This window comes from Plodia interpunctella, chromosome 12 (genome assembly GCF_027563975.2).
Source record: "Plodia interpunctella isolate USDA-ARS_2022_Savannah chromosome 12, ilPloInte3.2, whole genome shotgun sequence".
NCBI lineage: Eukaryota > Metazoa > Arthropoda > Insecta > Lepidoptera > Pyralidae > Plodia > Plodia interpunctella.
Window position 1 is genome coordinate 4,981,191 of NC_071305.1, and position 23,542 is coordinate 5,004,732.

The 23,542-nt window shown below is 32.0% G+C and overlaps 2 protein-coding genes across 4 annotated transcripts in view; one reads left to right on the forward strand and one right to left on the reverse strand.

Annotated features, from left to right (window-relative positions):
* The window catches only part of rsh (radish), a 200,271-nt gene that overhangs the window by 172,007 nt on the left and 4,722 nt on the right, over nt 1-23,542 (reverse strand). For both annotated transcript variants that reach the window (XM_053753024.2, XM_053753023.2), the window contains exon 2: nt 4,281-4,317. The gene's annotated coding sequence lies outside the window, so the exon portion shown is untranslated. The remainder of the gene's footprint in view (nt 1-4,280; nt 4,318-23,542) is intronic.
* Nucleotides 5,213-23,542, forward strand: GlcAT-I (Glucuronyltransferase I). Of its 2 annotated transcripts, XM_053753026.2 has the most exons (6): nt 5,213-5,606; nt 6,164-6,317; nt 6,783-6,842; nt 8,650-8,781; nt 13,155-13,376; nt 14,557-23,542. In XM_053753026.2, the coding sequence occupies exons 1-6, from the start codon at nt 5,416-5,418 to the stop codon at nt 14,716-14,718; spliced, it is 921 nt and encodes a 306-aa protein (XP_053609001.1). In that variant the 5' UTR covers nt 5,213-5,415; the 3' UTR covers nt 14,719-23,542. The 2 variants fall into 2 exon arrangements, with proteins under 2 accessions (XP_053609001.1, XP_053609002.1); XM_053753027.1 differs by lacking the exon at nt 6,783-6,842 and having other exon boundaries at nt 5,217-5,606.

A 23,542-nucleotide genomic window follows, 5' to 3' on the forward strand; every position in this document is an offset into this window, starting at 1 on the left:
TATTTATTAAGCCGATAATCACTTAGGTTTATAATGATGTTATAGTCAAAAATAATATTAGTTGAGAATTATGGTATTATTTGTACCTAACTGCCAAAGGCTATGTATTGCTTTATTGTTTCTCTATATATTTTTCTGTAGCCTAAACGTTTTGGTGGGGTTTTAAGTCTGAGGTATTGATAGATTATAATTGCATAAGGCTAAGGAAATGCCTGAAATGTTGGCTCGCCGGCAGTTATTTATACTACGACTTACCACGAAAAGTATTTTTTGTTTATTTGTTACGCTTTTGCGCCTAAAATATTAAAACGAAAATAATAACATTTTCCTTACAAGTTGTATGTTTATTACAATTTATTTATATTCCCCTATGTAGGGAAATATAAAATAATATAAGAGTTGTTATCAAATATTTTCACTAGTAGCAATTTTTAAAGGAATTTCATTAAATTCTTATTATTGTTTTAGGTTTAGAAATTCAAGAATCCAAAAAATGCTTGATCATTGCCACGAGCGCTCTCGTTCAGAGTTAGTAATTAAAAAATCGTCTTTGCTTCAAGAATGGCCAATACGAGAGTCAGAAAAAGAAAATCAACCTCCAATGTTACTGTCTGAACCGGTACATGGGCCTGAAAATAATAATCATCTCGAAATCGTGCAGCATATGGCACCCAAAGAACAGTTTTCTGTACAATTCTGTGATAAAGAAAATCACAGTAAATGCCCTAATCTGCCGATGGAAGTAACTCTCGTGAACTCACTTTACGCGAGAGAGTATAGTTTAACTTCTTCAATATTTAATGAATTTGGGGAAACCAAAACTCATTCAGATCAATCACTGAAGTCTATTGAAGATTTGATTTGCCATGAAATTATGCTGCCGATGTCTATGATCTCTTCTGCACCGGACTCGCCAGTGGGAGACTTTTCATCAGACGATTCTGTTAAAGACAAGGACTACTGTCCGAGCGAGGAATCTGATTTGTCTGATGATGACCATATCTCCAGGGTCAAATGTAATAAAAAGCAACCCACAAACGCTCATCCTACCACCCAACAAACGGAACCAAATATAACAGAGCAGCCAGAAGTTTTTGCATCTTCATCAGAAATTGCTACAGCGGAAGAACAAATCAATGATATAATAATCTTTAATGCGAAAGAGAGAAAAATACAACAAAAACAACAGAAGAGATTGACATACAATGTCAAACCTGGATGTAACATAAAATGTTCTAAAAAATGTTCTACTAAGTTTTCAGAAGACACACGTGCAGAGATAAATAAATATTATTGGGACTTATCTTGGCAGGAAAGAAGAGTATTTATGCGAAATAGTACTGCAGTAGCAATTCCCAAAAGAAAAATTACAGCTGAACCCAAAAGAGCACCAAGAAGTACATTTAATTTAAAAAATTCTGATGGAACCCAAGTCGAAGTTTGCAAGATATTTTTCCTGACAACATTAGGGTTTCACAAAAACAATGACACTGTATTATACAATTCTTTAAACAAGATCGAGAAAGACAGACGTGGACTACATGCGAAGACTCCCCGTATAGATAGAGATATATTGACCAGTCACGTAGAATCATTTCATCCACTTGAATTACACTACCGACGAGAACATGCACCGCTTCGACGCTATTTGCCATGTGATGTAACGATTAAGTTGATGCATAAAGACTTTTGTGAAAAAAATCCTTCGCAAAAGGTATCTTACGAGCTTTATAGAAAGCATGTTAACAGTATGCGGATCTCATTCACCAAATTAGGTAATGAAGAATGTGAAATTTGTGAAAGTTATTTCTTGCATTCTAAAAGTACAACACACGATGTGAAAAATGCAATTCCAGAAAACTGCGGTGCGTGTCTGTCATATGGAAAGCACAGACAAAAGTATATCAAAGCTCGGGATTTATATGATCAGCAAAGGCGACACGCACAAAATATGGAAAATATTTATGTTAGTGTCGACTTACAAAAAGTTATTATGCTCCCGAGACTGGATTGCTTCAAAGCAATGTTATTCTGTCCAAGACTTACAACGTTTAATTTGACTTTTGCACCACTAGGGAAAATTACCACGCAAAATAAACCGCTTGCCTGCATTTGGCATGACGCTACTTCTGGTCGCAAACAGGAGGATATAATAAGTTGCTACTACTATTTTCTTCTACAACATCGTGATGTTAAACATATACATATCTGGATGGATAACTGCAGTGCACAAAATAAAAACTGGCTGCTATTTTCTTTTATTATATTTATGATAAATAGCGATTTGATCGCAACTGAATCAATAAGCTTTCTTTATTTTGAGCCCGGCCATACATTTATGAGCTGCGACCAAGTACACCACCAAGTCGAGCTATCAATGAAGAAAAAAGGAAAATTGTATGATTTTCAAGATTTTTCTGACTGTGTGGCATCCGTAAATCTATCAAAAGTTGATGTAAAATGTATGGAATACACTGATTTCTTTAACTTTCCAAATGTCGTATCAGACAGACGCATCCAAACTGCAAATCCACGAGTTTATATGAAAGACATTATCAAAGTGAAATTCCAAAGGAACCACTTTGATCTTTTATATAAAAATGAGTTAGATGAAGAATTTCAATCACTGTGTTTTATTAAAGACAAATATTTAAAAAAGAAAGAGGTTATGCGTCCTGAGCCTAAAACGGCTCCTAAAGGAATTGAGCAAAGTCGAAAAGACTCTATTATCAAAATATTAAACAATATAGCTCCACCTCATAAAATGCAATTCTGGAATGATATTTCTGTTTGTGATGCATAAAAACATGAAAACAAATATTTTTAATTTTTTAAGTATTTTTAGACTGATTAATCAACGTAATCATTGATCTCAATTACTTTTAAGAAGACATGTTGTTTTAATTTTTAAGAAGACATTTTTATGTTGTTGTTAATTGTTATTATTTTTTTTAAATGACTTTGTGAAAGGACGTTTTGAAGCTATCGTCTGTTATCTTTTGAGAAGACTTTTTTATTTTTGTAAGATTTTATTGTCTTTAATTTTTCTATTATTACAAAGAATGAATACTAGTCGTTATTCTATCGCTTTGAGGCTTTTGTATGCTTATTCTGATGAATAAATATTACTAACAATGTGGAAATGTATTATTATTTTGATTATAATCCATTTAATATGTTTACAAATTATTTTTAACAAGACATTTCAATATACCAATCTTTAACTTGGTCGTCTATTTCACTTAATGCCTTTAAATTTCGACGTTACAATGCTAGTCTAAAACACAGTTAACTTGGTTTAGGTTCTAAAAAGTATTTTCTAATTTAGTAAAAAATAGAATTTCTCATTGGATAAAAAATATGAAAAGCAGTTTAAGCTTGTTAACGTTTTATTTTAAAGCTGCTGTACTAATAAATTCTACTAGTTACATTTCAAGAAAACGGTTATGTGACTTAACCGTTATGTAGTTTTGTTATTTTACCTAACTGCTATTAGTAAGACTACAGACCTACAGTTGTAATATCGCACAAATCTAAAACACAGTTGCGCTTCAGCTGGCCGTCTTTAACTCTTGTAGAATTACTTGTTTTTATTTTTATTTACTGCGCTAAAAAACAAAAAAGTTCATAAAAAAAACACTAAATAAGGTATTAAAATAATTTCTACACTTATTGAAAGTACCAATTATGCTTATTTTTTATCAACTGAAAAAATCACATTATGTTATCAAAAAATGTAGAAACTTTGATTTCCCGCTTTTTTGTCCGTAGCTCAAAAAGTTATTTCATCACTTAACGGCCTTTTATTGATTGGACGGCAGTACGGTAAAGTGGTCCTGTTCTAGGGCGGAACCACACACAACACTACAGTCTCTATAGACTAGTCACATTGTCTTCAAACTAATAGCGGTATGTATCAAATTATGTCGCTAATGGATTGTATCAATAATTGATTGATTTGTGCATCTACTTACTGAATATGTATACGTACGTGACGAACAGACGGACATGGCAAAACTATGGTTCCTTGACTGAAGGACTACGGAACCCTAAAATGTAGGAAAAATAACCCTGGGCTCCGACGCTCTATTGCTGAGTAAGAAATCAGGAAAACGATCAGATGACAGATCTTACTGCTTTAACTCCTTTTTCCTTGTGGTAAAAAAAGCACACATATAAAGCTGAAAAGGTCAACACAAACACAAAATTTTTCAACGCCATCTGTTTTGTGATTTACGAAGTAAACCACAATAATTAAAAAGTACCTACTTAACACTCACCAATTTTGTGTTTCTTGATATTCCCGAAGAGATGTCTCTGTAACAAAAAAAATATAGGTTGAAGTTCGTTGAACTCTTAAAGGCAAATAGGCATGTGGAAACGTTGTTCATTGTTTAAGTAAATAGATTATTAGGTACATCGATTTGTAAAATTATATACTCAAGCATCGTTAAAAAACTAAAATTTTCACAGATCACACTTCAATATAATAAGAAGTAACAACTTTAAATAAGAAGTCATCACCATAAGCGAAATATATGATATTTATAACTATGTGATTTTTTTTGTTATATCTTTGAAAACATTGTCGTTTTCACAGTTATTTCTCTCGGTTTTAGTACAAGGGCCTTCCTATAGTCATTATAACTAATACAAATTTAAACTAAAAAGAATTGTCAACTCGCCTATTATAGAATCAGCAGTGAACGAATGACGTCAATATTCGAAGTATTTTTCTACTTACCAACTTATTACCTGCCTAAACAAAAAACAATGCAAATATTTTCGGCAAAATTTGAACTTTCATTAAAACGTCATAGGTAGGAAATAAAATTTCACAAAGTTTGAGCTTTAAATCAGGCTAAAAAGATGCAAACAGTTGCTCTGTTTCGTTTATTGTCATTGTTGTAGGACTAGGAAAAGGCGGCAACCGTACGCAATATCATTAGACATTGACGTATTAGTATAAGTAATTCTACTATGTCATTAATTATCGTAGCCCAATAGTAGTTCTTATTACGTGTTAACAAAAGCATGAATAACAATTTTGACATACACAAAATCGACATCGAGCGTGTATGTAAAATTAAAATTGAACCCACGGAATAAACATTGAACCCGCATGCTGCGACATGTTTCGATTGTTGATTCGATCAACATTTGCACATCACTAAAAGTAATGTCCGTCATCCCCATCCCGGCATTCTTTTTCATCTGCTGTCATCCATATGTCAAATTTTTATTGTGGTGATACTTTATCTTGTATTTTACACATTTGGCAATTTTCATTTCATCTTTTACATGAAATAAAATTATTTTAAAATTATGTATTCATTGTAAAAGTAGCAGTGACCGTGTGCGTGTGTGATTATTAACAAAAACGACTAAATTTCCAAACATTATTGTGACAATAAAATGCCTTTTGGTAAAGTCAAGAAGCAATATTTAGCAATCGCGATGTTGATTTTTGTACTTCTGTTTTTCTTCAATTCTAAACCCGCTTTTCAATGCCTGTCGCCGGAGATCCAGGTGTCTTCTTACCTTCCGACAATATATGCTATTACTCCGACCTACACTCGATTAGCACAAAAAGCTGATCTAACCAGGTAAAATTTTCGATGGCTTCTCGTGATTAAGTTGCCCTTGGAAGCATCGATTAATATTTCTACATTTGTTTTGCTTTAAGATTAGGCAATCATTCTTGGCATAGTAGTAATGAATGCTGTATTCTCAAGTACCTATACAAATTGTACCTATATCCTTCATTTGAAGTACATAGGTACATACGGTACATAGTGCTATAGCGCAAACAACAATCATATTAACTTCAGATGTTCCTGAGAGTTATAATTATCTACCTCAGCATTTGCTAGTGTTATTTGTGCTAGTGTTAGTAGTTCAGTGTATGTTTTAAGTCTAATTTGTATCTAAAATGTCTTGTCAAGTACCGCTGTCTTTTCAAGTTTCTATATAAATAAAAACTGGTTGAAATCAGCCCAAATCAGTTAGGCAGGGTGCGATTCTCACTTGAGTATGAATTTTTTCATATCATTATTCAAATTTAATCATAAAACAAGACTTATATTGGTGAAACTTGCTATTTTTATTTGTTTCAAATCTAATCAATTTTTATCTTTAATTAATTGTAATCTATTTTTGACAGGTTATCGCAAACCTTAATGCATGTTAAGAATTTCCACTGGATTATTGTGGAAGACTCTGAAAAGAAGACTGACTTGGTGGCAAACTTTCTCAAAGAGTCAGGACTTAATTACACACATTTGAATGTTAAGACTCAAGCCTCGAAGCACTCATCGGTAAGAAGTTATTTTGTTTTTATCTGTTGAAAAATCCCTGTAACATATTGTCCTAGTGCTTGCCAGTTTTTATTCCTTATAGAAGGCTGACAAGGTGATAGACTGTTTATTTTCGGTTTTGACCCACATTTTTGCCATCAGTGTATATCTACTGTAATAATATTATGAACTATTATTGTCACTCATCTCTCACATATATATAGCTAAAATGACTTGGCTATCCCCAACCCATTGATATTTTAATTTAAAGATTTTACCACAGTCCTATGTATTTTAATAAAACTAGTTCGGTTTGGGTACTTGTGTTGGAAAGTATTCAACACCACAAATCATATCAAAAAGAATTACAAAATTTCAATCAATTATACTTGGTGAAAATTAATTACAGGATAGTAAAATGTGTAGCAGTAATAATTTAATCATTTACAAAAAAAATTATTACCTGTGTTGGTAATCATATTTCAGGTTCTGGATATCAATATCTGTTTATTCAAGACCTACAAAATCAACTCCACTTGGTATTGTGTATGTTGGACAAATATAAGTTTTTCGTAGAAATAAAACATTGTGTGATCTTTTGATTTCCTTGACATATCTAACATTCTTCCTATGCATGAATTATTATAAAAAAATAATTGTTGGCACTTTTAAATATTAAATGTAAATTACTTGCTGTTCACACTTGTATATATATGTCAACTGATTACTCATTAACTAATGTCCAACCAAAGAGCAAATGAAAAAGTAAATAAAAAAATATATAATTAAGACTCAACGAATGAATGCTATAGCTTTCTCAAATGTTTACTAACTTGTATTGATAATATGTGTCTAATAAATAATGTGCCAAATCTATCTTTTAACATTCTCAAATGTTTACTTATTTGTATTAAAATGTTGCTAATAAATAATGTTAACAAAATTAAGTTATAAAATCCATATATGAAGGTAATGTATGGACTAATATTTTCATATACTATTAAATAGTAATTCATGCTTAGGTTATTTATTTTGATAATAATACTCATTGGGTTTGAGAAATATTTAGGTAGCTATATCACATGAGCTAATTTTTATAGTAGATCATTATGTATTATTGAAACATATGGCCAACTTCAGATAGGCCCGGGTCTTGAAAGCTTATTTATAGTAAAATGTACCTGTTATGTATTGTTGAGCTAGTTTCCCATAATTCAAAAGAAATTACTTGGGGCTAGCTCAATATGAATTTATACAGTATTTACTGAATACTATTTTATTAACATTAAACTGGTGTTGTCTTTTATGACGATATTAGTTTGTGTGTGTGTATTTGTAACTGGTTGGTTTATTTACTAAAAAGGAAAAAGGGTAGATAAGGATTCTTATTGAACAACACTAAAATTTTATAAAATAATTAACTTTTAATGCAAATAATATGTCGATTTTATAATATTTTTTTCCAATAAAAAGATAAATCAATGAATACATACATATATTTTAAAGAACTGTATACAAATTTGGTACGTATAGGTAGTTTATTCAGCTACTACTACATTACGTAAGATTACTATAGTTATCTCACTAAAACCTAAATAAAACAACAATTTGTAAATTAATTTTCTTGTGTGGAGTTCACTAACACATTTTATACTCATATGGGTTCCATTCTTACTGTTTCAAAAATAATTCATAAAGTTTATGTTATTTATTGTACTGTTGCTGTGAAATGACTTAACCAATTTAAACATGTAATGTATTGTTACATTTCTCATTGTCCTTTAACTAAACAAAGTGACAGTTTCATTTGAGTTATTAGTCATGTTTATAATAATTTGTAAAATACGTATATTTTATATCAGTTTAACGTGTTTTTAAATCTCTAATCATTAACTGGGAATAGCTTATTAACATTTCATAGTACTACTAGGTGATAAGGTCACATAGATTTTAACTTGACGCATACGCTGCGTTCGAACGAATGGTCGTCATAATTATGTTCGTATGAACTCGGCCTAGACTGGATGATCTGCCTAAAGATGGATTTATGGGCGTGTACGTTTTTTTCCCGCTATATATCTATCTTCAGTACTAATATATTATATGGGTAGTACTAACTGGTAGTAATAATATTACTAGCAATATTGGTAGTAAATTGTTACCTAGACGACGACATTTCTATTATTACGGGAAGCATTGATTTCATAAAGAATTGTTTTAAAAAAATAGACAATTTCGGCATCTTTGTTATTGATGTAGGTAGATCTAATTATTTTAGTTAGATACACGAGTATTATAGCTTTGGGTCAATAAAATATTTTTACATGTTATTAATAAATGTTTATCAACACAGGCGAGTGGCGTAGAACAACGAAACTTAGCTCTAAAATGGCTGCGAGATCATCTGAAGAAGCTACACGACAAACGAGGCGTCATCTACTTCATGGATGATGACAACACTTATGCTCTGAAAGTATTTGACGAGGTACGAAGTTTGCTCAACTAGTTGTTAAAAATATTATTATCATAGTAATCCCTCCTAATTATTATCTCAGTGGATGGTTTAGGTGTGTAATTTATTATGGTTTTACACGAATTATAATCCTAAACCTTCCTCAGGAATTACACTATCTATTTAAAAAAACCCGCGTCAAAATCCGATGCGTAGATTTTAAAAATTAGGGACAGACAGACAGTGCGAAGCGACTTTGTTTTATACTACGTAATGATAATGATTATGTTATCTCGAGATAGCCACTTTTAATATAACAATTCCAAGGAGTATTAGTTTATTACCATGCCAGTGTTCAATATCTTTAATCTTTAAAAAGTACAATATTTAAATAGTACCTACTTATCTTGCTTTCGACAATGTTATTAATATTATTCGGATGTTCGTATTTATTTCATGTACACAATAACATATAATAACATACCTTATTTTTATTTACAGAAAGAGAGGTAAGTTTACATTCTCGTAATGTTAAAACAATTTTTTTGTTGAATATTTGCGAAAGCTTGTAATATATTTTTGATTGTTTGTCAATACCATATTAAATTCTGAGATATTATTACATAAACATAGGTTATAACCTATCGATACTCACGTCTTTATTCGTGTCGATGTCGATGAATTCTTTATTTTTCGAAGTTAATTAGCACAACAAATGCTTCCTCTATTTTGGTCCCATTTAGAGAAATGGAAGAATGAATAAGAACAGTTTTAAAGATCTCTTAAATTCTGAAATCCACGTAATTCCTAAATAATTTAATATTAAAATGCGAAAGTCTGTCAGTCTTGTCTCGCTCTCACGGCTAAACCGTTGGGCCGATTCTGTTGATATTTGGTTTGGATATAGTTACCTACTTAATGGAGGAGCTGCGGAGTTTATTATTATATAATTTCTTAACCAAATTTTTGGCGAATGGTGCTCTGCAGGGCTAGCATGCGACCAACGACAGTATCGAGGCATTTTATCTACTCTGAACGACAAATAGTAGTTTTGTTGTAGTTGGTAACATGGCTGACCTAATATATCGTGTCTTCCTGTCAAAATTCGATAAATCGATTAAATTGTAGACAAACTCGACAAACCCTAACATGACACGACTTTTTTATCTATTTTTATTAACTTTCGACAGTTCTGCGCGATTATTTTATCGTCGACGGTTTGAGCTCACGATAACTCCAATCCTAATCAATTTGATAATAAAAAATGGCAGTTCTATATTGTAATTATGTTACGGCTAAACCCGGAAGTTCGGCTACATCGGCTAGACATAGGTAGCCTGCTTATCTTAGGCTAGATCTAGATTTAGGATTTTTTAATTCCAGCTAGGTGTTACCATCTGAGACCGGCTAAACCTATATTTGCCTATGTATTATTCCAGGTTATATTTCATCCGTGTACCAAATTTCATAACAATCCGTCCAGTAGATATTGCGTGAAAGAGTAACAGACATACATGCACAATTGCACACATATCGCGTCACAAACTTTCGCATTTAGGACAGATACAAAGAATGGGAGGCCTGTAAAATCCAAAGAAAAAGGATTAGGGATATTTGTGATCCATTCAATATATCAGATAACGAGTTTCAGCACCTTGTTTTCTGAAGGAATGCAACATCATTTGTTGTCAACTTAATTGGTAGTCTGGGAACCTAATACATACAATTTTTCATTGTTGTTTTTGCCTAATATTAATAATAAATAGTATTAATACACAATATTAATAAGAAACCATTTATTTTCTTAAGTTTACAGTTAAAAATATAAATATACACATAAAATAAACCTCTTCACTTTTGGCACAAAACATTATTCTATTTTTTTAGTTTCACTTCTCCAATAATCTCCAAGTTGGTGTATCCTCAGTTTTTCTCTTCCAGTCTTTTCCCGCTACTTTTCCTGCCTGCCCATCTCTGATCCTGCTGTTATTTGGGCCTTCCATGTAATGACTCTCTTTGTCATCTGTCCCTGGTGCCACATGTCCTGTTTACTGAAGTAAACAGGACATGTGGCTCCGCAACACTTAAATTTTATGAATAAAATTTAAGTGTTGCGGAGCATCTATGATTTGAGTTTCTGTACATTTTTGTCAGTCTTTGATCTTGATGTTCAAGTGCTCCTTTCCATAGAATAGACATGTTAGTAATTTTTGTTTTATTTTATTACTACATATCCATGTTTGTGCGCCATTATGTTAGGCTAGGCAGTACACAGAAGTCAATCACATTCTTTTCAAATTCAATGGAAGTCTAGATTTAAATATTTCTTCCCAGCAATGTTCACTCTTCTCTCTACCTCTGCTTCATGTCATTTCATGGGGTTTTTAAGAGATATTTGTCAGATAGGTGTAGCTAGTTACATAATTAAGTGAAGTTTTATTTACTGTGATAGGCTTACGTGATCCGTTTGGGGCAACTTGTTTTTATATTCAGTCAGATGGAGGCCAATGTTTTCACTCACTTTGCAAAGTTTGTTTATCGTCTTTTAGTATAGTTTATTATGTTTCTATAACAAAATTATATCATCTGCAAGTCTTAGGTTCGTTTAAACAGTTTCATTGATGTAAATCCATATCGTGTCGTAATTATATATATCACGTAGGTAGGTACTTATTTATCTTTTTGCTCCTTTTTTTTTACTAAATTACGAGCTCATTATAATAAATTTCAACAAATTTTACAAAAATAAATAAATAAAGTGTCAAATACCTATGTCATTTGTTTTTTAAAATTAGAGTTGGGATATGAAATATAGCTAAATCGAACGTAAAATTGAATGAATTTAACGAAAAAAGTACCGATTTTGCCATACAAAAATAATATGTTTTTATAATAATAAACGAAAAAAGTACTGATTTTGCCATACAAAAATAATAGGTTTTTATTATTATAAAAACATATTATTTTTGTATGGCAAAATCGGTACTTTTTTCCTAATGTTACGTGGCTACATCGATTTGTCGTGTTGATATACCTTTATCGTGAAGACATATTTTATCGATAGGTGATCCCATGTTAGGGAAAACGATATATTTCTCTTCGTCGACAAATTTTGTCTTCTCTATCGATATATTTATCGACTTGTCGCATGCTAGCCCTGCAGGTCTATTTCGCTCAAGCAGGCCCGTTTCCTTGATTGACTTTTACAATCTGCGCAGGGTTTCCTGCACAGGTTGTAAAAGTCATAATAACACAATTGTGACCTTATACATTGTATGTTTTTTCTCCATTCCTATACAATACAATTTTGTAAAAACACTTATTAATCCTTGACATTTATCTCGTATGTTGTATAGTTTGATGTGACCTCGACATCCAATTTATTTGCGATAATGTAGACCCGTATACGTAAATATTTGACATTTACGTATACGGGTTGCGTAGGCCACTGGTGTTCTCAATACAATAGCTTTTCAGTTCATCTGGCACCGAAAATGTTATATTTAGGCTCTGCAAACTCGTGCACTAACGCCACCATCACATTTCTATCAATTTCTTGTAATGATTAGCGAAAATTAAAAAAGTAATTTTACAGATTATGTTTAGCAACTAAATAAACTTCACAAATGATTATCAGAAAGTGTGGTTTTCTATCGGATACAGTTGCCACGATTTACTAAACCAAAAATGGTGATGGTAAATTATGACTACTTACATTGTATAATGGAAAAATAATAATATAAGCATTTTGCAGTAGTGCAGCACAATTTGTATACTTATAGATTGGACGTATTTTTATAGATTTCGTTAAAAAATAAATAGAAATAGATAAAAATGTGAAGATTGCGCCATAGTGCGTGTATTTGCGCCCTCTTACGAGTAACTGCTTAATTTTGCAATAGACATGTTTGTTCCTTTGTACCTAATCTCTCACGATATCCAGTGAAACGGTCAATGAATAGCGTACTATTTATCAACGTCTATGAGAGCGTGCCGAGGTGTAAACTGTGATTGAATGTGTATGAATGTATGCTCGTTTGTCCTGAATGCCTAAACACTTGCTGGGCTGACGTGATGGCAGCCGCAAATAAAAACAATGAAGTATATGGAGTTGTCCTCCGCAAATGAGCCATTCGTTTGCGGAGGACAACTCCATATACTCTCGTGGTTGTCGTACGAGGTGACTAAGGGACATATGGCAGTTAATAAACAACAACTGTATTCATATATAAATATATTTATATATAAATTTTCCAATTACTACAGTATTTCTTACTTGACTCGAATTTGTGACAACCCTGACTGCATTGCCAGGCGATGGCGGCTGTCCGCCTTAAGCGAGGCCGTCGACTTGAAAGAATATAATTAAACTGTGCTATATTTTCTTTTATTTTTCCAAATTCCAGATGCGCAAAATCAACAAGGTTGGCACGTGGCCGGTGGGCATAGTCGGCGGTATGCGGGTGGAAATGCCTCTTGTGACGGACGGCAAAATCACAGGGTTCAACGCCGTGTGGAAACCGTTCCGACCGTTCCCCATCGACATGGCCGGCTTTGCGATCAATTCCACATTGCTCTTGGAGCAACCCGACGCTAAATTCTCTAGGAAAGTGCAGTCTGGATATCAGGTGAATAAATTAATAAATTCGCTCGTCCTATCCTCGCGTGATCCTGTTGGTATTCTTGACTGCGAAGTCCCAAAGCGTAAAGAATTAACTTTTAAATTTTGAAGATTTAGCTGTGATATTAGACTTTAGGCTGTCTTTTCCTAGAAATGCTATTTTTGCCTATTAACCGTTAAGACTTATACGATGATTAAGGAATCACCTCGTACGACATCAACGGGAGGCCAGTGGTCGTATTTTAATCCGAGAACTAATCGCCGACATTTCCGTATTTAAGAAGAGGTTTCAATTTATTTTTCATTTGAACCTGGGACCTTTCGATCCACGGGCGACGTCAAAAACGCCCGTCTTAACTATTAAACCACCACAGCTTCAGAGGAGTTTGTTATTGTTGTTTAATATAGTTGTAGTTATGAGAGGAGAAACATGCAATTAGACGAATATAATTTGTATAGGTATGTAATCTAATTGTTTGTAATCTGATAAATGCGGCACACTAAATAAGTGTTTATCTCGCTTTCAATTTAATATCGTGGGCACTTTATCACATCCTGTTTGTATTCAGTCAAGTCCATTGTTCAAATATTATAATACCTAGGTATATGTTTCTTTTTGCTAATATGTTTATTGTATGCACATATCGGCACCAAAGGCGAAGTTGTGTCGCTCTGGATCTGAGTGATTTGTCCTAATATATTTATTTATCGATAAGTATGTTTTTAGAGGTATGCTCAATTTCTCAGTTGCACTCCGTTTAAATGACGTACCAGTACCGCCTTGAGGTCAGTTATTATCTATAACTTGTGACACTGATTTGCGTTCATGATTTTACATGTAAAATTTTAAAAATCCTCAAAATGCTACAAACTACTGTCGTTTCGGAACAACCAATCCTAAGAATAAATGCCGAAAGAAGCTCATTTAAACATTGTTTCCTACCGTTTTTCTTTATTATTCACTAGCAGTGACCCAGGGCTCCGCCCCCGTTGGGATTTTTGAATGTATAAACTTAGGGAATAAATTGTCTAAATAACAGTGGCAATTGCATAAAGTCAAATTTGTTTGGTAGTTTCAAAGAAGAAAGTTTTGAAAGTAACAGATAGAGGCGGAGGAAGTTTTATAATACTGAACCGAAATCAGTTTTTTTTATGTCTGATTAACATGAAAAAAAAAAATTTTTCAGGAAAGCGAAATTCTCAAGTACTTCACTAAAAAAGAAGACCTTGAGCCGCTCGCCGATAACTGCACCAAAGTGTATGTCTGGCACACACGCACGCAAAAACCCTCCATCATCACGCCTAAGAAGTGGCAAACACCAGTATTCGACTCCCATATTGAAGTTTGATTCAACAAGATTTCTAAACGGTTGTCAAAATGCGAATTATTCGCCCAATCAACGTGAGCAAATTTCAAGTGTTCCATTTTCAAATTTTAAAATCGAATACTAAAATGGCGACACGTTGAGTCTGCGCAGGAGTCTTCGCTAAAATTACAGTGAAGAGGCGCCAGGCTTTTATATTTGTATAAAATTTTAAAAATGGGTTAAAAAAATTTTAGTTCAATTTCCACAGAATCCCTTGTTCGAAACTGATAACTATTAATAGGCACATGGACCTCTTAATGTGTTTGAGATATATTAAGAGATCCTTGATTATAATTCCACGCTCGGCTTCAAAACCGAAAATCCCGCCGAAAAGATTGCATTCTTTTAGCATAGTGTACTATTCTGGTAATAACGCAGGCTCACGATGTCGTTTGCCCGTGGTTTCTACAAGTTACAGGGTGTTATTGTATCGCGAGAAGAAATGTGAGTATTAGTAGTCATTTAAATTATTGATAGTCGGTTACATTTTTATCAATATATTTTAACTAATAGCGAAATATTTAAAAAATGCACAGGAGACTATGCTACACTGGATATTAGATAAAAAAAATTACCCACAAAATGTATTTGAAAAATATTTTTATTTGTGTCACATAAATTGCCACAAAAAATAAAAGCACCAAGTATTGTTACATGAATAAAATGTCACGCAAATTTCGCTTAAAAATAAAAGTTGGCAAAAGTATTTTGTTCGATAGTATTATAGTTTTTATTAAACTAAATGGTGGATTTTGGTGGCCACCGTTTTTAGTAAATTGTGGTATCTGTGCCCAATACAAAAAAATAAATTGCATACTCATTTATTCACCAAAATTTGTGATTGTTGTTTTTCATAATATATATCAGAGATCTTAAAAGCTAAAATAATTTTAATTTAATGAAATCAGATATCTATTATAGCATAATTTATTACCACCCTTTAATTTTTCCCTATTAAATAAAATAAATTGATAAAAATGGCGACGCTATCGTGAGGGTTGGTCCAGTCTTAATATACTGTCACAATTACTCTGCCTACACCCAAGTTTGTAATTCACGTAGTTAGTTTCGATGAATAAATTGATACGAACATTCATATTGCTAAATGATAACTTTTGTACAAGTTACGTAACTATAGACATATTGAATAGTATAATAAATTCACCAGTGTAGCTAAATAGGGTATTCATATGTGATAGTTGACGTAACATTGTTTGAATAAGCAAAAATTTTCACATTTATTGCAAAAAAAATGTTTTCAGGGTTGATGTATGTATTATTGTGAGTTTCTTTATTCCGCCGTAATTAAACACCTTGTTAGGTAACGATGTGTGAGGTATATTTAAATTCCATACATTATACATGTATGTGACTTGATAAATCTAACAAATACAATGTATATCTCGCCATTTATTTGTCAGATTTATTGCCATTTAATGAAATTAAAAATATATATATCGTCACTCAAATATTCATATGCTAGTTATGTTTAACCGTACATCCATATTTATTACGTGTTTTTTTTTTATTTTTGTAAAATTTTTGGCATTTATTTTAATTGGAATTTGTAATGATTTTATTTTGAAACTATCAAAATTCGTTATACGAAACTAAACTGAATAGAAGACAGCAGCCGTGTAATTTTATTTTTTGTAAAATTATTGGCAGTTTATAGTTAATTGGGATTTGAATTGCTTTTATTTTGTAACTCAATTTAAAAACTTTAGTATAATTTAGTGGTGGTTACAAGATCCCACTCATTACAATCTGATTTAAGAATTTTTATCTTTTGATGTCATAGTTTTACATTTTTTACACGAAAATTATATTATTCGATTTTTTGATTGAAAATCTGACATTACTCGTTATTTACGTTTGAAAAATATGGAAAGTATTGTACCTTTAAGAGAACAACTTATTTAGGATATTATAATAGATTTTTCAGCACTTTTGTAACGTCTTGCAATTATGGACAAAATATTTTTTAATTAATTTTAAATAATGCTAGTTAGTGATTTGTTTATATGTCCGAATAGTGACTCCTGTATAAATAATATTATTTATTTCTAGTTTTACGCTAGTCTAAAAAAAAGCCTAAAAGTAATATATACAATTAATTATTTCAATTATTTATTTTCATGATTTATTAAATTTAATGTAAATTATCATAATAACTCTTTTTAAGTGTATTTACATTTTTTTTAAGTGTGTCTACATATTATTTTGTAGCATATTTTATTCTGTAGCTATAAAAAGGGCAGCAGTTTTTGTCCTATATATTTAAATTAAGGAGGACATTTTAAGGAGTTAATTATTATGAATTCCGAATTACTTTTATTTGACTTAATATTAAATGGAAATGCTCAGTCGAAAGAATTGAGTGTGTGTGTGAAAGATTGAATTATATTGTTCTGTATGATTTCATATTTGTCTATTTTGAACGTCACTTAAAATGGACAAATAGATCTACCCCGTTGTTTAGGTATTTAAAAAGACGTAAGCGATATACGGTTAAAGATTTATTTATTTCTCAAAAAGAATAATTACATTTCATTCACTTACAGAGAAATAATAATACTAACTACTTACAGTAATTAATGTGACGGCGAGCTAAGTACATATACGTATATAAGTCGCAAGTTAACAATAAAAGATATGGACATAAGTTTCGAAAATAAAACAAAAATTACAAGCCATTTTATAAGTAGGGTAGATTGCCGTAGTAAGTAATACCGGCAACCGGTACGCAGCGCAGGAGTGAGGGTACTTCACGCGTTTACGCTGCTGATGTTTATTAAGGTTGCGATCATAGACGCAGGCGATTAGCGGATAAGTAGCGAGTTAATAGTAGAATGTATATTTGGTTGTTACTACTATTTTATTATTTGTGAAATTAATATAAATGTTTATAGTGTTATGTTATATATTTGACTTTATTTAATTAAGTATTTTTATTTTTCTTCATTTATCTAAATAAAGTACGTTTATTTATTACAATATTGTTTTTAAATATACCTTTATTCAATTTATTTAATTTTGATTTTCCAAGATATATGATTTTAATTTTCTTTTAAAAGTACCTAGTGAATTTGCTTCTTTTATTTCTATAGGCAGTTGGTTATACATTCTCACACCTTCAAACTGGATGTTTTTTGAACCAAATTTTGTCCTCGGGGCGCGAGATACCAAATGATTTGCATTACGCAATTTCATTCTTTGGGTTTGGCTTTTTTTTTGGAATGTTAGAACAGTATGTATTTTATTATTAAGAATTTTATAGATTAACGTGCATGTGTAGTACTTATATGTCTGGTTTATGTTCATTATTTTAGTGTCTGTATATATTTTTATGGTTGGCGTATTATAATCATAGTTAAAAAGTGTTTTAATAAATTTATTTTGTGCTCTTTGTAGTGGTTCTAAATTAGATTTTGCGGCTGTACCCCAGATTTCTATTAGGTAATCTATGTGTGGTTTTATTAATGAATTATATATAATGTATTTGATTTTACGTGGAAGACAGTTCGAAGCCGCACGAACGGCACCTGACAAGGATGTCAATTTAGTCTTAATTTTATGTATATGTTGTTTAAAATCGAGGTAATGGTCCAAGATAATGCCAAGATATTTTTCGCTAGATTTTTGTTTTAGTTCATCATTATCTATTTTAAGTTTTATTATATCGTCGAGATTTTTGTTTTTTGCAGCAAATATAACGAAATTAGTTTTTTCAGTATTAATAGTGAGGAGATTCGACAAAAACCAATCGTTTAATTTGTTAAGATCTCTTTGTGCTTTTAATTTTAAAGTTTTACATGAGTGGCCATAATAAAATAAGCAAGTGTCGTCTGCATAAAGAGATATGTCAGCCTTAAGGCCCAAATTTTTTATGTCATTGACATAAATTAGAAATAAAAGAGGCCCCAAAATGGAGCCTTGAGGAATGCCGAAAGTCATTAAAGTTGGGGTACTTTGATGTTGTCCTATTTTCACTATCTGCCTACGGTTTTGGAAGTATGATTTGAATATGTCGTGTGCCTTACCAGTGATACCGAGATTTGACAATTTGGCAAGAAGTAGTTTGTGGCTGATTGTATCGAACGCTTTCTTGAGATCTATGAATACACCGAGTACTATTTGTTTTTCATCGATTTTATTTTTTATTTTAGTCACAAGGTCTATTGTTGCTGAAAGTGTGTTTGATTTTGGCCTAAACCCGTATTGTTTGTTGTACAAAAAATCTTTTGATTTTAAGTATTTCTCTATTCGAGAGTAGATCACTCTTTCAAAAATCTTAGAAATGACTGGTAAGACTGAAATTGGACGGTAATTGCACGGATCTGATTTATTACCGTTCTTAAAAATTGGTGTTACTTTGGCAATTTTTAGAGACTGCGGGAAGACTCCCATTTTTAAACAATTGTTTATACTATTGGTGAGCGGGATGGCAATTATGTTTTTAATGCATTTGATCATTTTGGTGCTGATACCATCTATGCCTGAACTAGTATTTGGGTCTAAGTCATTAATTATTTGAATAATTTCGTCCACGGTTGCCGGCACAAAACTTGTTAGCTCAGTCGCTTTAACTATGTTCGGTGATTGTGTATCGTTTCGGTCAACTTTTTGGTATTTGTTTGGGATTTTGCTTGTAAGTGTTGAGCCTACAGTAGAAAAATAACTATTGAAACTCTCGCAAATTTCTTGCATATCCGTTATTATTTTCGAGTTCAGGATGACTTTGTCCGGTACTGCTGTATGTTTGATGTTGTTACTAGCTAATTCATGAATGGCTTTCCACATTTTTTTAGGCTTGCTCATGTGATTTTTAAAGAACTTGAAGTAGTATGTTTTTTTGGTTGTTTGAATTTTCTTATATACTCTGGCTCTAGCTTCTTTAAATTCCTGTTCTAGTTTTATGTCTTCTTTATTTGTTTTGTATCTATGCCAAATTTCATTTCGTTTGTCGATGTCTTGAATAATATCATTTGTAATCCAGTCTTGACGTGGTGGGTTTAGGTACTTAGATTTAGTGACTTTACTTGTAGATAGACATTTTAGAATACTTTCTTCCAACATTTCATATGCGCTTTCGTCTTTCCTTATATTGTGTTCTGCTGAGTCGTGTAACTTTTTATAGTTTACTGCTGTGTAATAAATTTTTTGAACAGGTTTACTATAGTGGTTTTCAACTTCTAAGTATATTTGTCGATGGTCGGACATCGATGATTCAATAAGACTAAAATTAGAATTGTTGTCTTTTAAGTTAGTGCATACATGATCAATAATCGTGTTTGTGGATTCTGTTACACGCGTGGAGTACTTCCGGTGGACTTTGTTTATTATCGTAAAGTTGTTCTCTTTTAAAATATCTTTATATTTTCGAGTTTCCTTGTCAGGTACCAGTAAGTCAAAATTGTAGTCCCCAAAAACCAAAGCTCTTTTCCTTTTTTCCAGTTGTTGTGAATATAGTTCAAGGAAGTTGTCAACGTTCTTCTTGTTGGGGTTGTATATAGCACCGATGTCCAGAGACTGCTTTTCAAGATGTATCCAAAGGTAGTGGTTGTTGTCAGCTATACAATGGTCTTCAATCATCCTGTGCTTTAAGTTGTTGTGAACAAAGATTGAAACACCGCCTCCTTTGCGATTTTGTCTGAAATTGTTGTAGTGGGTGTAGCATGGAATGTTGAGTTTTTGGACGTCGGTTTCATTTTTTATCCATGTTTCAGTCACAACAATTATATGCGGTTCTATCTGGGCAGCTATGCATTTAAGTTCATCCAGTCCATCCGTCGATATAGATATGTTTTATACTAAAACATTCACTTTTAAAATTAAAATCTTTGCACATTACAAATTAATGTAATTATTTATCAATGAATTACATTATTAATGTGTAATGTGCAATATGGTTTTTAAAGTGTATATTTCAATAAAAAGAAATTTCAAAATTGTGTACCAACTTTTATGTACCAAAACCAACGCATTTATAGATTGTGTGTCGGTACTCGGTCCTTAGAATTTAAGCTCTCTGAATTTTAAATTTTATCCGCTGAAATTGTATGGTTATTGATAAATATTTATTACTTGGCTGTTTGTCTGTAGACATACGAGCCAACTTTTTTTAAAACGTTAAAAATGATGTTTCCCATAAAAACATCTCCATTTTAAGTCAGTCTATACCTTAAACTATAAAACGAGTTGACCTCTGATTGAAAGGTCACCCGCTGTACGAAGGTCCCGGGTTTGTTCCCAGGCCAGCTCAAGATCTTTTTCATATTGACTTGGGTCTTGGATGTATGATGTTAAAAATATCAAGTTGGTATCCCATAACACAAGTCTCGAAATTACTATATGTTTTGTGTCTATGTATTTCTATGGTTTATATTTATATACGTGATACCTTGAGCAATAAAGGCAGCAATTTTATATGGTTTTGTGATAAATAAGGAATATTTATTATACGTTCCAAGAAATGTGGTGCACCATCAAATTTAATAAAATGCTATATGAAGACACAGCTGTGTACCCAAGTTAGTGTATTTTGGGCCAATTAATGTAGCCAATCGACGTATATTACTTAGATCTTTATGGCAGACACTAGTTGATGTCCGCGGCTCCGCCTGCGGGAAAATAGTCTACGTCAAACAACTTTTTGGAAAGTTTATGGTGTGGAGATTTCCCTATGCATGAATACGTGCTTCAGATTTTTCTGAAAATTAACCCTCAACCTCTTTATAAGGGGGGTGAAAGATTGTATGGGACTTAATACAATTTTCAAGATAAAAAGCTGAAAATTGGCACACTTACTGTTTGTAGTAAATAACAGTAAAAGTAAATAAAAAAATGTTTAATTTACGTTTGTGGTTAATAAAAAACCGGGACGTAAAACGTCATGGAAAATGGGACGGCACGCGTTGCAGTAAGAAACAGGACGGGACACAATGCAAAAAACATGATGGCACAATATGTACGAAACGGTACGGGATATCTACTTTACATTACATAGCAGGAAGCGGGATTGGACAAGTTTACGGGACGTGACACGCAGCGGGAAATAGAAAACTGAACTAAAGATGAGAAAAAATGCGAATTTGAATCATATCATTTAATATCTGTAAGACTGGTAAACATATTACCAGTCTTACAGAGTACGCGATAAAAAAATTACTGAGATTTTGCTATGAAACTCACGCGGGCGAAACCGCGGGCAAAAGCTAGTTTATAAATATTTGTATAGAAATTTGTAAAGAATTCGCCTAGTCGGATTCGACGTACATCGCTGGTTTTTCCTTTCGTATTAGTAGCCTGCATATGTCGATTCGCGTCTGAATAGAGGCTATGAAAGGATTGCACAAAAAGGAGTGTTGTTTTTATGGTTTTGTATATGTTTATTTATTCCGACATTCCTAAACACCCTGATAGATGTATGCGTGAGTCTTCCTTATATTCTTTTACGTATTTTTTTCGTTTTCTTTATTTACTTGTGTCTAGCAGAAAAATAAGCATATAGGTATACGTCTGTTGGTCGCAATGTTAGGCCAATGTGTAAATACAGAATTATATTCATTTGTATACATGATATAATATAATACAATAAACTATACGATATAAGTTTGTAATAGGCAGAATATTCGGCCTAGTAGTGATAATTCTTCGTAGTTTTGAAGGCATAAGGTTTGCACTACTTAATTGTACTTAATAAATTTCTGTTAAAATATTATGTAAAAAAACCAGTTAATTTAATTTTGTGTATTTATTTATTGTAATACTTATTTGCACCTTGTAGCTACTAAAGTAAGATTTAATAAACTGCTCAAATTCAAGTCCTTCGGTCTAAAACATGTACTTATACACTCAAAGTATGAATTACACTTAGTTTTCGTTAGACAACCTGTATAGCAAAAAAATATTTGTAAAATACACTAGTTATACCGCGCAGAACTAGAAAGTTATCATAACATCATGTCTAATGCCGGCTCCACACTGTCGTCGAACAGTTCGCCAAACTTTGGCAGATTCAGTATACATTGCTAGTTTTTCATTGTGGTAAATAAAAGCAATATACTACACAATGTTTACCCTTTAATGTCGGCATTCGACGATAGTGTGGAGCCGGCATAACTATACCTATTGTATTTTGTGTCTCAATTTTATGCTATTCCACAAGTCCTTAGTTTAGCTCTCAAATACTATAGGAGTTTTTGTATATTTTTTTAGATAATTACTTTGGTCAAATTATCTTAATGGAAGTATGTACTCGAATATAATAAGTATTGTTTAATAAAAGTCAAAGAGATGACAATATTTATCATTTCAATGGTCATAGTCACTTGGATCAGCTATAGTTTTAAATAAGACGCTTTTACATAGAACAACGATTGTATTAAAAATTATTATTGATATAAATTATAGTTTAATATCTTTAATGCGACAACTTTACAGTGTCGTCCATATCGTATTTATGATTGAAATTTTCTGTCTGGCATTTCAATAATATCATAATTACTGAATCTAGATACCTACTATCGGGGTTTTTATATATTTTTATAGATTAAATTATGAATAGGCGTAAATGCTTAGTTTTATCTAAAAATATCAATTTATTTATCATGATACCAAATATTTATAAATTATACTCCATTAGAACAAATGTATTGTAGATTAATTTACTTGGCAATATGATATATTTTATACTGTAATATCTATATTAGGAAACTATGTGATGACTCTTAGATTTCTATTTCAATAATCGTGTAAATACGGATGTAATTTTACAATATGCGAATAAAGATCCTGATTTAGA

Bases quoted from the DNA above. Each gene is read 5' to 3' on its own strand.
- GlcAT-I (XM_053753026.2), top strand. From the start codon at position 5,416: ATGCCTTTTGGTAAAGTCAAGAAGCAATATTTAGCAATCGCGATGTTG. The intron at 6,843-8,649 runs GTATGTTGGACA...TTATCAACACAG, and splicing joins TCAACTCCACTTGGTATTGT to GCGAGTGGCGTAGAACAACG. The intron at 8,782-13,154 runs GTACGAAGTTTG...TCCAAATTCCAG, and splicing joins CTCTGAAAGTATTTGACGAG to ATGCGCAAAATCAACAAGGT.